The following is a 14803-nucleotide window of genomic DNA, read 5'->3' on the forward strand; positions in this document are numbered from 1 at the left end:
CCCCCCCAACGCCGTGACCGGTCCCTCCCCGGCGGCGCGGAGATTGGGAGACACGGCGCTGGAGGCGGGACCGGCTCCGGTTTAATCTCCGGCTCCGCCGGGATTACGGCCGCGGGATAGTCTCTAATCCGTGGCACCGGCCACCGGGGCCTGCTCGCCCCAGCACAGGCACCGCCGGAGAGGAGGGCAGGTAAGTCATCGCCTTCCTCCTCTTCCTCCTCCCCCCGCCTCGTTCGCCGTGTCCCCCCCCCCCCCCCCCCAGAGGTTTTCTATTTCAAGGTAAATCTAATAAAACATTGAACTGCTTTTAAATTAGGCAGAGTGTTTGCTCTGCTTTTTGTAAAAAAGCCACGATTTTCCTTTGCTGTAAGATACTTTACACGTCTTCAGTCCCTCTTCCCTTTATTTTACAGAAAGTAGAGAGGCAGAACCATTATGATTTTAGTGGTGCAATCACCTGTGGAGTTCGGAAACAGCCCTATGGATTTTTTATGATGACACTGAATCTTAACTTCATCCATTTTTGCAAGTCTTTCCCCCACTCCGCCCGCCCCCCCCTAAGCCCCCTTTTTACTTTCCCTTTTTTTCCGCTTTAATTTTTAATCGCCCGTGGGAACGACATATGTTTTCTTAAGGCTGGCAGCGGTGGCGGCCGGGATCGGGTGTCAGGGTGCTGGGCGAGGAGGGGTGCGTGGCGGGGGGCACGCCCGGGGAGAGCCATGCCGGCCACCCCCGGGTGCTTGGCCGTGCGTGTGGGGCTTCCTCGGGCCCGGGGTATTTATAGAGCCTGGCTGAGCCGGCGTGGACGGCGGCGTGAGAAGACAGGCAGAACATTGCATTCCCACCGGCCACGCATGTCCCACGCCAGCCAGCATGGCTGTCGGCTCTGCCTGGGGTGGCTTGGAAATGTCCCACTGGAGAGAAACCTTCCCCCAGGGGAAACTGAGGCACGGCAGGCGGCTGGCGGGTCCCCCCGGCTCCTTGTGCCAGGGGGTGGCTCTGTGGTGGCACGGGGAGAGCCGGGCAGCCCCTGGCAGATGGGGTGCAGGGGAGGCAGAGCCCCGGCGCGGGGCTGAGCCCTGGCTGCCCGTGGATGGCATGGCTGTGCCGAGCCGCCGTGGAGGAGACGGGGAATTTTCCACTGGCATTTGGACCTGGCCCAAGCTGAGATGTTAGACCTGCCCGGTCCCTGCTGCTGGCCAGTGGTGTGTGTTTGCCCCCCAGCTTTGTGTGTGTGGGGGGGTTGCACCCCAGAGAAAGCCCTTCATGCCTCGGGATGCTGCCCTGTCCTGCGGGGACCACGCGCTGACGTGCCCTGGCTCCACTGGCCAGGGATGCTGGGGGGCAGCGGGGACACCCCGGCTGGTGCGGGGATGACATGAGGGGGGTGCCGGCACCGTGGGGGGGCCTGGCTGAGGTGCAAAGGGCCCCGCAGCACCCGGCCGTGCTGCAGCTGTAATCACACGCCGGGGCCGCAGCCACGGCAAACAAACAGGCACCGGCAGAGCCTATTTTCTTTGGCACGTGGGGACGGGGGGGAAGGAGTGGGATCCCACGGGCTCCTATGGAAATGCAGCCCTTGAGAAAACAGGGGTGGGTCAGGGATGGGATGGGCCCCCCGTGTCCCTGTCCCTCCTCACCGCGTGGGTCTTGGCCGCCGCGTGCCTCCCCGGCTGCTGACGCAGGTCTGGGGCTGGCTGGGTCCCCCATGCTGGTGGGGGGACAGCCAGTAGGGTCCTGCTGTCCCCGGGCTGGGGAGCAGATGCCAGGCTGGTGGGGTGGCCCGATGGTGGGCAGGTTGGGACAGGTTGCTGTGCTGGGGTGTTGAGGTGGTGGCAGGTACGTGAGGCTGTGGCCGGTCTCTCCGGGTGTCCTCGGTGCTACCGCAGCAAAAAGCAGTTTGGATTTTTTGCCGTTCACCTCTTGGTGTCATCCCACCCAGGCCAGGTGTGTTTTAGGGAATGGGAACTCCTGGAAAACATCTCACTTCCAAGACAAAACGTGTCTCCAGAGGTGCGATAGAAAACCTAAAGCGTTTTTTCAGGTGTTATGTGCCCATCAGTCCCCACTGTGCCACCATCTATGCCACCATCCTGCCCAGGTGGCCCTGAGCCCCTGATGGGCAGCGCGTTGACTTTAAGTTTAAAGCAAAACCCAACTTCTAGCCTTGAGCTTTGGGCTCAAGCTGCTGTCTCACCCGGCCTCCCCCAGAGCCACGCTGGGTGCCATGGCCTTGTGCTGTGCTCTTCCTGTCCCCATCCCTGTCCCCATGCTGCCAGCCGCCTCTGCTGCCTGACCTTGTCCCACACGGACTCTACCCCTTCCTGCCACACTGGGTTGTGTCAGCGGCTGCTGGGCACAGCTCCCCTTGCCTGGCCTCAGTTTCCCCATCGCTCTTCCCAGCTCACCTCGCTACTGGTGCTTGGATGTGGGAGGATGTGGCGTGACGGTGGTGGCTGGTACCTGCGTCACAGCCCATCGCTCCCCCCGTGGCCCCATCCTGGGGTGTGTGGGTGGCAGGACATTGCTGTGACTGAACTGCGCCATGGCTCTGGTGCTGGAAAACCATAGCCCCATGGCCCTCCCGTGACGTTGGGCTCCGCCACCCCCTTCCCCCAGTTGCCTTTCCCCTCCTCGGTGTGTCCCAGACCCCAGCACATCCATCGCTGCAGGATGGTGCTGGGGTCAGTGGCCACGAGCCAGCCCAGCCACTGGCACGTTCTGCCTGCGGGCAGGTCCCTGGGCTCGGGCAGAGGACATGGGCGCTGCTTGTGCTCTTCAAAGGAAGATCTTGGGTCGACACTGGTTGCCACATGGCATGGCAGGGGCAGCCTGGACCTACCAGGGCAGTGTTGGTGCCACCAGAGTCCCTGCTAGCTGGGACAGCAGCTTTGAGAGCCACTTGCTCCTTCTTGGCACTGCCAATTCTGCCCTGGTCAGAGTGCCAGGGGCACCGCTTGGTGTGAGGCTGAGCTGTGGTGTGGTGTTTGGGGCTAGGTGAGCCCAGGAGTGGTGGCCACTCTGCCCAGCTTGTGCTGGGACCATGAGTGGGGCTGACTGGCTTGGCTGTTTGGTGGGGAGATCTCCTCAGGGCGTCCAGCAGGTCGATTTGGGGAGGGTCTTCAGTGGGGTACCCAGAGGGACTCTCCAGCTGTGCTGTGCAGGCTGTCTCCAGTCACCCCTCCCCACCACTGCTGGTGTCCCTGTGCACACGGGGGGAGCACCCCAGAGCCCTCACCCCAAAGGTGAGGTGCCCGGCTGTGCCACTGGGCAGCTGGATCTGCCCTTCTGGGTGCCTGCTGCCCCCACGGGAGGTAGAACCATGTCATTGCCCTTGCTTGGCTGGGAGGTGGTGGGGCGGGAGAAATGCCATAGGTTTAAAAACAGGTTTGGGGTGCTAATTTTAGGACGGCAGGTCAGGGGGAAAGCCATGTCTGTGTGTGCCGGGGAGGGGGGGAAGGGCAGGTCCCTCTTCCGCGGGGTCGGGCTGGCTCCGCTCCCAGTGCCCGCGGTCCCAGGGCTGCTGTGGGGTGGGGGGTTCTCTGTGGAGGGGGAGTGGGAGGTGTGGAGGGGTCCCCACTGCGTGTGCCTGCCCTGCTGGGGAGGTGATGCCCAGGGACCCCCGAGGTTTGAGCTGTCGCCCCAGCTCTGCCCACAATTCCCCATGGCAGTTCTAGGGGCTGGCCAGGGACCTCATGGGGGTCACCCCATGCCCAGCAGCAGTGCTGGGGGGGCTGATGGCAGTGGGGGGACACGGCGGGGATTCCCTGCCTGCTTGCCCACAGGTCTCTTCGGGGGGGTGGGGGGACTTCGTCACCAAGCGCAGCCCCAGGGAACATGAGACCTCTGCGTGCCCAGCTCTGCTGAAACCCGAACAGCCGGGCGGGCACGGGTGGGGGGGCCTTGCTGCCAGCCCCCCAGCACACACTGGCGGCGGCGGGGTACCTGGCTGTGAGCACGCAGGCTGGCAGCTGCGTTAGGCTTGGCGCTAAATCCGGATTACCACCCGGAATAGTCCCGCGCCCCAGCTGGGGCGGATTAGCCAGGATTCATCTGCAGAAGGAGAGGAGATGGAGGGGGGGGGGGCTCTGCCCTGCGGTGGTCCCCAGCCTGGGGGAGCACCCACCCCTGCCGGGGAGACCTGGCGCTCTTGTCCCCTGTGGGTGACAGCAGTGGGTGCCCACGGAGGGGTGTTGTGGGCTCTGGAGGACACGAAGGGTCATCGCACCCCAGGCTGGCACCATGGGGGGCCGGTCCCCACGTGTGCCATAGTCCCACCAGCATGGCATGCTCTGGCAGGGACGGTGCCAAGGCTTGACCTGGAGATCCAGTGTGGCACAAGCTCCAGGCTGTCCCGGGGTGGTACACCTCCTCCTCACCACGCAGCCGGGTACAATGGACCCCCCCCATCTGACGTCCCACTGGCGCTGACGACAGAGCTGCCCTCCCCTGCCCCGCTCCCGCTTCTGCTTTGCTCCCAGCTGGGATTTTTCCACCTTTTAAATAAAGTCTGGGAAGAAGCGAGGTGTCGGGCAGAGGGGCTGCACCCCCTCCAGGACCAAATCCCCCCAGTGGGGGAAGGCTGGTGGGGGTCCTGGGGAAAGCATGGGGCTGCCTGCCAGGGCTGGGAAGGGATTTGGGAAGCCCTGCCGCCCCACACACGTGTCCCCGTCCCGGAGAGGGGGGGGCAGGCGTCTGTGCTGGCCGGGACGCGGCGTGCGAGGCCAAACGTAGCCTGCCCCGATGCGCAGACGTGGCTGGCGGGGAGGGTACGTGCCGCCCCACGCATAACGGCTGGGCCTTCCCCGTGGCGGGGGGGGGGCTGTGGGGCGGCACCGGGGGCACCCTCAGTCTGCCTGGAGGGTTGATGGGGGGGACAACATCCCCAGTGTCACCGAGCGGTGGGACAGCGAGAGCAGCCCCCCGGGGTTGGGGTAGGGAGAGGCAGGAGGTGTCGGTGCGGTGGGGCTGTCACTGTCCTTGTCACCCGGGGCCGGCGGAGAGGCGCATGCCGGGAAATCAGTGCAGCTGGCTCAGCACCCCCGGGGACGTGCCCCTGGATGCCACAGTGTGTGTGTGGGGGGTGTCTGTGCCCACGCACGTGGCTGTGCCCACGCCATCAGGGGTGGGCGAGTGGGCGCTGGGGCGAGCAGGCAGGAGGGAGATCGATGCTGGGTGACAGTGAGGGACAGCAGTGTCCCCATCCGTGCAGTGGCACAGGCTGGGCTGGGGCTCTGGGGCTGGCACGCCACGGGGAGAGATCCCCACGGAAATGCTCTTTGCCTGCAGCGGAGGGTCCCCAAATGAGGTGGGCACACAGGGACAGGGGTGAACCCATTGTCCCCCTCCCCAAGCTTAGGGGGGACCAGTGCTACCCACCCCGGGGCCATCCGCCGCTCCATGTATTTGCTGTTCTGCCCAGCCTTATCGCAAGGCAAACAGCGGCGGGCAGGGCACGCTCTGCCCGATCGAAGCGTCTCCCATGCCCTCCCCCTTTCATCTACCCCCCCTTTCCCCGGCCACCACCGCCGGGAGACCCTGGCCGAGGGGCAAAGGCCGGGGCCGGCTGGGGAGGTGTCGGCGAGCGGTGCCGGGGGCTGTGCCAGCGCTGTGCCAGGGCTATGCCAAAGGCTGTGCCAGCGTTGCCTGGCGGGAGGAAGCGTCTGGGTGGTGGTGCTAAGCCCGGTGCATGCGAAATGAGCCCGGCCGTGTCGCTTGCTATTCCGAGAGGCGCTCGGGGGAAGAAGCTGGTATTTCCTGAGCCGCCCCGGCGAGGTGTAATTATAACCTGGGAGAAGAAAGGGGCTGCAGAGGAGAGCGCCCAGCCTCCCCGGCGCCCGCTGTGGGGGGAGCGGGCAGGGGGAGCGGGGCAGCTGCTGCCCGCCGCTGGTGGGATGCAGCTGAGCCCTCCTCTGCGGGCAGCCTGGTGGTGCTGGAGGGGGGCAGTTTGGGGAGGTGATGGAGCCCCGGGGAATCTGGTGGCCCCCCTTGAGGGTGGCACGGTGGGTTTGGGGATGCCTGCCCGGCGGTGGCGGGAAGGCGCAGAGTTAACGGCAGCGTTTGGACGTGCTGGCAGCCTTGTTCGTGCCTGGATCTGGCCCAAGCGGAGGCCTCACAGAGGGGATAAATCATCACCCAGCGCTTCCCTCTCTTCCCCCGCGAGGCTGAGCGTCCCTGCTCTGGTCCCCCCCCGGCCTGCACCCTGCCTCAGTTTCCCCACCAGGCTGGGTACCGCGGGCAGGGTGGCCCAGCCATGTCCCCCTCACCCCAGGTCAGACCTTAGGGGCTTGGCCCCCCAGGTAGTGCTGGCAGCCAGTAGGTAGCCTGGGATGACCCCTACCAGCTCTTCTTGGTGGCCTGGACAAACAGGGCAGCAGCTCAGGAGCCCGGAGGTGCTGGTGCCCACACCCCGTCATGGCATCCTTCCTGCTTGCCAGCATCCCCAGCATCTCCCTGCCCCAGCAGTGCCATGGGAAGACCTGCCTGGTCCCCAGGGCCACCGATCCCCTGGGAGCCCAAAGAATGGCATGTCCCCTGCTCACCCCATGGGGACCCCAGACACCGGGGTGATGGGGCAGCAGCATCCTCCCCGGCTCGGGGACTGTGTCGCATCCCGTCCGACCCTCGCCTTGTGCCAGATGGCATTGCCCCTCGGCCGGACATGGCCCCAATGTGGAGTCCCCCCTGGCCGGGCAGACAGGACCCCAGCCCCCTGGGCCTTTTTGGGGGGTGGTGGAGGACCCTGCCCCGGCTGCCAGCCTGCCCCAGAAAGCCACCCTGTGCCGTTTCCCAGCGGGGCGGGGAGGGCTGGGGCTCGCACAGAGGCGGCTTTGTGCGGCGTGCCAAGGCGTCCCGCGCTCGGCAGCCCGGCTGCCTTCCCCTGCCAAGGAGCTGTCTCCCTGTCCCGCGCTCTTTCCTGCTCCGTTTGTCCGGCCCTGACGTGCCCCTGAGCCCCCTGCCTTGGCACCCCGGCAGCGCCAGCCCCGGGCGGCGGGACATGGGCGAGCCTTTCGTGCCGGGCATCGCTGCGGGCTTTACGTAACGGCGGTGGCTGGGGGGTCCCCGAGCTCCCCGCCCCGTCCCCGGCTGCCCTCCCAAATGTCCCTGTCGGTGCCCGTCTTCAGGAGGGGAAACTGAGGCACGGAGTGGAGAGCTGCAGGCGAGGGAGTGGAGGTGGGCAGGCGTCGCGGATGGAGGCTGCGGGGCTGGCACCGGGCTGCGGGCAGGGGAGAGGAGCGGTCCTGCGGGGTGGGCTGTGGGGTTGCTTGCTGGGCAAGGGGACGGTCCCACCTGGGGACTCTGTGGGGCTGTAGGAGCTCGGCAGGGCGTTGTGTGCTGAGCAGGCAGAAGGGAGAAATTCAGCCCTGGTGATGATGCATCTCCATCACCCCTGGGTGCCTGTCCCTGCGATGCCACCAGCACTGGTGTTGAGCCCAACTCCAGTGTTGCTGGTGGATACAGGACTTGTGGGACCAGCCCCTCCAGTGCTCCCATCCAGAGCTGGAACGCTGTTGCCCCCCTCTTGCAGAGCCCAAGGAGAGCCCAAAGTGAGACCAGCCACCTCCTCACCATGGATGCCACGGACGTGCCCCTCCAGGCCGAGATGGTGGAGCTGGTGCCCAACGGGAAGCACACGGCCGCGCTCACTGCCTCGGCTGTCCCTTCTCTGGCAGGGGACAGGTAGGGACCTTGGGACAAGTGGGGGTGCCAGGGACTCGGGGAGTCCTCCTGGCTGCTCCCTGCCCTTGCAATGCCAGCCAGCACTGCATGGGCACAGGGTGGGTATGGTGGCCCCCAGCTCTGCTTCGGCCTCACACCCCTCCCTCCGGCGGCCAGGTTTGAGGAGAACCAGTCTGGTGCAGCGGAGATGGAGGAGTTCCTGCCCCACGGCGCTGAGAAGAAGCAGACGCACTTCACTGACGTGAGTATTGGCACGGGCACCGTGGTGGCGGCAGGATGGGGGGCAGCTCCCGGTGCATCCCCTCCCTGTCGTGTCTCGTGTGTGCAGTTCGAAGGGAAGACGTCTTTTGGGATGTCCGTCTTCAACCTGAGCAACGCCATCATGGGCAGCGGCATCCTAGGGCTGGCCTACGCCATGGCCAACACCGGCATCATCCTCTTTCTGTGAGTGCTGCGTCCCCACAGGGGCTCAGGTGGGGGGCTCTGGGTGTGGGGGGCTCATCCAAGGGCATCAGTGGGTGCCAGGGGTGCAGGAGAGAAAGGCTCAGGGTGACAGAGGGACGGGTGTCCTGCTGCCTGAGCAATGCCAGTCCTTGGCATGTGCCCATCTGCCCCTGCTGGGCTCTGTGCCCAACAGAGGAGGATGATGAAGGCTTGACTTCCTCAATGCAAGGCCAGATTTCCCCACACGGCCCAAAGGTGCTGGCTCTCCTCGGGTGCGGGGACACAGACCCATAGGGCAGTGGCAGCCCCCCTGCCTGTGGGATGCCCACCCCCTGGAACCCATGATCCCCATGAGCATCCAGCCAGTGCCAAGGAGAGGGTCTGAGTGGGCTGCCAGGACAGCTGCAGGCAGAGCCTGTCCACGCAGGGTTTGTCCCACGGCTGTGCTGTGACCCATGGGTGATGGTCCTGTCCTCCCACAGCTTCCTCCTGACAGCGGTGGCCCTGCTCTCCAGCTACTCCATCCACCTGCTGCTCAAGTCCTCTGGCATCGTAGGTGAGTGTTGGGTCCCCAGCAGGGCTATGCTGGGGGTCCCCTCCCGACCCTCACCCTGCCGCCACTCCCCACCCCACAGGCATCCGTGCCTACGAGCAGCTGGGCTACCGAGCCTTCGGCACGCCGGGGAAGATGGCCGCAGCCATCGCCATCACGCTGCAGAACATCGGAGGTGAGGACAGGGCTGGGGAGGAGACCTGGGGAGGCTGAGGAATGGGGACGGGACTGGGGCACACCAGCACAGCATGACCTTGCTCTGCCCCACAGCCATGTCCAGCTACCTGTACATCGTCAAATCTGAAGTGCCTCTCGTCATCCAGACCTTCCTCAACCTGGAGGAGAAGACCACGTGAGTGCCTCCCGCCGCGCTGCCCGCCTGCCTTCTCCGGGCGGGCGCCAGGGCTTCCTCTCCAGCTGTGCAGCCCATGGCAGGGATTTAGTGCCATTAAGCCACTACTATTTTTGATAACTGTCAGTGCTGAATAAGCCCCCGGGTGGGATTAAACCGGGCTGAACTTCCAATCCCTGCTCCTCACATCCCCTTGGGATCAGGCTTTCCTCCTTGAGCAGAGCCTGGGGCTATGGGGGGGAACAACACGGGGGGTGAGAGCCGGGCAGATGCTGGGCAGAGCTGCCACTGGGACCTCCACCAGTTTGGGATGGGGCATCTCAGCCAGGCTCGACTCTGCTCTGGGGTGCTTGAATGCATGTGGGTCCTGCCCCACGGGTGGACAGGGGTGGCTCCCTCTGCCCCTGGATGTTGGGGACCTGGCTGATCCCTCTCACCGATGCTGATATCCTGGGATGCCCATGGGCAGACATGTGCTGAGAACAGCAGTTCTCAGCCTGCCCACAGCAGCTCTAGCCCTTGGGGATGCACCACTATGTGGGTAGGCAGGACCCCAGCTCAAGGGTCCCCAGGGACACTGGCCTCAGGGGTTGCCAGGGATGCCATCTCAGGGGTCCCCAAGGATGCTAGCACGGCAGGGATGCCAGCCTGGAGGGATGTCAGCATCCCTGGAGATGCCAGCTCAGGGGTCCAGGGATGCCAGCTCCAGGGTCCCTGGGGCTGCCATTTCTGGGGTCCCCACAGATGGCAGACAGCCTCCCCATCAGTGGCTGCCTGTGCCTCCAGTGCCCTGGCAGAGCGGGGTGGTGAGCAGACCCTCTGCTTCCAGGGACTGGTACATGAACGGGAACTACCTGGTGATCCTGGTTTCCGTCACCATTATCCTGCCCCTGGCCCTCATGAAGCAGCTGGGTAAGTCAGGGGGATGCTGTGTTTGGCACCAGGGTTGGGACTCCTGCGGGGTGACGGTGCCAGCCTGGGGGTGCCAGGCAAGCAGGGGGCACCCAGCCGGTGGGGAGGTCCTGCCCACACCCACCGGCCCCTCTCCTCCTTTCCCCAGGCTACCTCGGCTACGCCAGCGGCTTCTCCCTCAGCTGTATGGGCTTCTTCCTCATCTCGGTGAGCACACGCCGGTGGCCAGGGATGGAGACCATCCCTTCTGCTGGGGCGCACGGCTCTGACGGCGTGTGGTGACAGCCACAACGGGGACAGCGGGCGCTCCGGGCTGCGGAGACGCTGTGGCGGTGCTGTCACACTGCTGGGTTATTTTCGGCTGAAGGAGCCGAGCGCCGGGGAGAGGGGAAGGGAGAAGGTGCCGGGGGGGGAACCATACGCGTGACCCCTCCACGTGCCGCTGCCCCGCTCTGCCCCACTGCCCACCCTGGCAGGGGCAAACTGGGGGTCCAGCATCGCCATGGGGCACCACTGGCAAAGGGTGTCCCTGCAAGGGCAACTTCACACCCAGTGTGATGCCAGCTTGGGTGGCCGGAGCTGGGGGTTGGTGGTGCTGGGCATCAACCATCCCCGTGTCCACCCCCTGCCAGGTCATCTATAAGAAGTTCCAGATCCCCTGCCCCCTCCCTGAGCAGGAAGACAACTTCACAGGCATCCTCAATGCCACCTTTGTCAGCACCAGTGACTACCAGAATGGCTACACTGTCCTCCAGGCACCTGACCAGGGCATCTGCACCCCCAGCTTCTTCACCCTCAACTCCCAGGTAGGGACCTGGGATGCACCTGAGGCTCTGGGTGAGCCCCCACCCTGTGCACCCCATGAAGGCAGGGGGGTCCTGGTGCTGGCCAGGTCCACCAGCGTGGCCCCAGCACTCAGACGCCCTCCTCTCCTGCAGACGGCGTACACCATCCCCATCATGGCCTTCGCCTTTGTCTGCCACCCCGAGGTCCTGCCCATCTACACTGAGCTGAAGGAGTGAGTCCTGGGTGGGGGCACCCGTGGGGAGGGGTGGGCTTCATCCAACGCCAACCCAAATGCAGTGCCATCTGGGTGTGGGACCTGCACCGGGGCACTGTGGGGAGGTGGGTGATAGGACCTGGCATGGGTGGTTGGGTGGTGGGTGGTATGACCCCTGGGAGATCGGTGATATAACCCCAAGTGGGTGGGTGGCTGGTTGGTGTTGGGTGAAACCACCCCTGGGAGGTGGGTGATACAACTTGGGGTGGGTGATGTGTAAAATGACCCCTGGAAGGTGGGTGTTATGACCGAGGATGGGTGGTTGGTTAGTGGTGGGTGATTTAACACACAGCCCAGGAAGGGGAACACAGCCCCTCTCCGTGCATTCCTCAAGCACCCCAAAGGTGCTCCAGTGTCACCCCTCATTGCTGGCTGGCTGCTCTGTGCCAGTGAGTACCACGGGGTGGGCTGGGCAGGGGGTGCTGTGCTGAGCCCGCCATCTCCCACAGCCCCTCCAAGAAGAAGATGCAGTGCATCTCCAACATCTCCATCATGGTCATGTACCTCATGTACTTCTTGGCTGCCCTCTTCGGCTACCTCACGTTCTATGGTGAGCTCTCAGGGAGGGGAGGGGGGGCCCGGCCGACAGGCTGGCACCGGGGGGGTGGCAGTGATGGGGCTCACCCAGCAGCTCCCCACTGGTGCCCACAGGCCGGGTGGAGTCAGAGCTGCTGCACACGTACAACAAGGTGGACCCCTTCGACGTGCTCATCCTGTGCGTGCGGGTGGCCGTGCTGACGGCCGTCACCCTCACCGTCCCCATCGTCCTCTTCCCGGTGAGTGGCCCCTCGTGGGGATGGCAGTGGCACCACCACTCCCCAGCCAAAACAGGACCTTGGCACCAGGCTTTGAGAGGGGGAAACTGAGGCAGGGATGGGGCTGAGGCCCAGGGACTGGGTGGCAGGGATTGGTGGGGCCACAGGGATTGAGGAACAGGATGGGCTGTTGTCGAGGACAGGGCTGGGGCAGAGGAAGGGGTGATGGGGACCAGCAGGGCTGTGGTGATGGGACTGGGAAGGGATGATGGGGACCAGCAGGGCTGTGGGGACAGGGGAAGGGGTGATGGGGACCAGCAGGGCTGTGGTGACGGGGCTGGGAAGGGATGATGGGGACCAGCAGGGCTACTGGGACAGGGCTGGGGCAGGGGAAGGGGTGATGGGGACCAGCAGGGCTACTGGGACAGGGCTAGGGCAGAGGAAGGGGTGATGGGGCCCAGCAGGGCTGTGGCGACGGGGCTGGGAAGGGACGATGGGGACCAGCAGGGCTACTGGGACAGGGCTAGGGCAGAGGAAGGGGTGATGGGGCCCAGCAGGGCTGTGGCGACGGGGCTGGGAAGGGACGATGGGGACCAGCAGGGCTACTGGGACAGGGCTAGGGCAGAGGAAGGGGTGATGGGGCCCAGCAGGGCTGTGGCGACGGGGCTGGGAAGGGACGATGGGGACCAGCAGGGCTACTGGGACAGGGCTAGGGCAGAGGAAGGGGTGATGGGGCCCAGCAGGGCTGTGGCGACGGGGCTGGGAAGGGATGCTGGGGACCATCACAACTCAGGGACAAGGGATGGGATGGGCCCTGGGTCCAAGGATGGATGTGACACCCTTTCTTGGTCCCTGGCCCCAGGTGCGCCGGGCCATCCAGCAGATGCTGTTCCAAGCGGGGACTGCCAGGATGTGAGGACAGGGCTGGGAAGGGATGCTGGGGACCATCACAACTCAGGGACAAGGGATGGGATGGGCCCTGGGTCCAAGGATGGATGTGACACCCTTTCTTGGTCCCTGGCCCCAGGTGCGCCGGGCCATCCAGCAGATGCTGTTCCAAGGGAAGGACTTTAGCTGGATCCGCCACATCACCATTGCCGTGGTCCTGCTGACCTTCATCAACCTCTTGGTCATCTTCGCCCCCTCCATCCTTGGCATCTTCGGCATGATCGGTGTGTGGCAGCGCCCTGCTCCTGTCCCCCCCGGGCGCTGGGCTCCACGGGCAGCACACCAGCCCCTGCCCCCCTGGGCGCTGGGCTTTGCCCGAACCCCCCCATTCCTCAGTTTCCCCTTCTCACCATGACGGGACCAGGGGGGGTGTGGGGGCGTCCCCAGCCCTGTCCCCCCGTCCCGGCAGGCTGGTTCCTGCGGTGAGGTGATGGCTGCTCGCGGCGCTGCTGGCTGGTGCTTCTCTTCCCCTGGGTATTTCCCTCGATCCCCCAAGCCTGGCTCCCCCCCCTTGGCACCCGGCTCAGTGCCAAGGCCTTGGCTGCAGGGAGGGGGGCATGGGGACAGTGCCAGGACACGGCGTCCCCGGGTTCCTGGAAGGCTTTGCCAGGGCTAGGGATAGCAGTGAGGGGGCGGGACAGAACCTGGCCCGGCAGCAGGGGCTGGCAGTGCTGAGCCATGGGGCGGGGGCCCCCTGCCCGCTCTGTCCCTCTCTGCTCCAGGTGCCACCTCCGCTCCATGCCTCATCTTCATCTTCCCCGCCATCTTCTACATCCGCATCATGCCCAAGGACAAGGAGCCGCTGCGCTCCACCCCCAAAATCTTGGTAAGCGTGAGGGGGGCACAGGGATGGGGGTCCTGGGGCTGGTCTGGGCACCCCATCACCCTGGGCATCCCTGACCCGCTTCCTTGTCCCTGCAGGCTGCCTGCTTCGCGCTCCTCGGGGTGCTCTTCATGATCATGAGCTTGAGCTTCATCATCATCGACTGGGCCACGGGGGGTGGAAAGAGCGGCGGCAGCCACTAGCCAGCACCGGGTGCCCACGCCAACCTCCCCCCGACCCACCGGTGCCCCAGGGAGAGCCGGCCCCGGGCTCAGCCTGCGTGCCACGGCCCTGCCAGGCTTCCCTGGGGACCTTCCGCCGTTGCTGCCCATCACCCACGGTGGTGGTGAGGGGGCATGAGCCATGGCAGGCGCGGGCACCCCCCGACCTGTGCCCGGGATGGGGCAGCGAGCCTGGGGTGGGCGCTGTGCCCCGGCCCAGCTCCAGCGGGTACCCTTCCTGCTCCGCGCCTCAGTTTCCCCATCTGTAAAATGGGGAGAATAATACTGCCCTACCTCACCGGGAGCTGGCTGTCAGGTGGAGCTTGTCTCTGCTCACCCAGAGCCACCCGCAGTGGGCACTGCCCACCATGGGGGCCAAGGACCGGGACCCTTTCCTGGCCCCCCAGGCAGCATCGAGAGCCCTGATGAACAGTGTCCGTGGGGGGGCTGGAGTCCAGCGGGGTGGTGAGACCCGAGGCAGTGCCAGTGCCCAAGCTACCTGTCCTCTCCCCATGCTGTCCCCTGGTCCCTGGAGAGATGCCACCCCACTGCCCCACCATCACGGGGGGCACCCTGGCCCCTCTTGAGCCTGCTGATGGAACGGTGGGCTCCTGGTGCCCACGGATGGGACCCCGGGGACTCCCAGGCCATGCTTGGGGACCTGCCGCATCGCTCCGGGGAGGTGGCATGCCTGTCAGGGGCTTGGGACCCACTGGCATCCTGCCTGTGCCCAGGTCCTACCCCCCCCTCCATGGGACACAGATGGGGAGTGTGGGGGGCTTGGCGCAGCGCTCCCTGCGGGGCCAGCTCGGGGCTCCGGAGCCACCCCTCTGTCTGCGTGCCCAGACGCCAGGTTGATGGGCACCCCTGCAACCCAAGCTGGCCCTTGCTCACCTTGCAGCCAGGGCCGGCGCCCGCCCAGGCCCCCACAGCCCTCTCCCACCCACCCGCGCCGCTGGGATGCCCCACGCCATGCCAAAACCCGGAGAGTGGCTCTGCCCACCCCCACCTCCCTCCCCAGTGTGTGCAGGGGGGGGGCAGCCCGGCAGGGGGGG

At 65.7% G+C, this 14803-nt stretch overlaps 1 protein-coding gene across 2 annotated transcripts; it reads left to right on the forward strand.

Moving 5' to 3' along the window:
- The first annotated feature begins 52 nt into the window (after positions 1–52).
- On the forward strand, positions 53–14791 carry SLC38A3 (solute carrier family 38 member 3). Of its 2 annotated transcripts, none has more exons than XM_014959442.1 (16): positions 53–190; positions 7529–7680; positions 7837–7921; positions 8009–8124; positions 8607–8680; positions 8760–8852; positions 8948–9029; positions 9859–9941; positions 10090–10148; positions 10574–10747; positions 10880–10959; positions 11451–11551; positions 11653–11777; positions 12784–12928; positions 13427–13530; positions 13626–14791. In XM_014959442.1, the coding sequence occupies exons 2-16, from the start codon at positions 7571–7573 to the stop codon at positions 13728–13730; spliced, it is 1536 nt and encodes a 511-aa protein (XP_014814928.1). In that variant the 5' UTR covers positions 53–190; positions 7529–7570; the 3' UTR covers positions 13731–14791. The 2 variants fall into 2 exon arrangements, with proteins under 2 accessions (XP_014814928.1, XP_014814929.1); XM_014959443.1 differs by lacking the exon at positions 53–190 and adding an exon at positions 7029–7173.
- Positions 14792–14803: the final 12 nt, after the last annotated feature.

Source organism: Calidris pugnax, unplaced genomic scaffold (assembly GCF_001431845.1).
Source record: "Calidris pugnax isolate Ruff unplaced genomic scaffold, ASM143184v1 scaffold407, whole genome shotgun sequence".
NCBI lineage: Eukaryota > Metazoa > Chordata > Aves > Charadriiformes > Scolopacidae > Calidris > Calidris pugnax.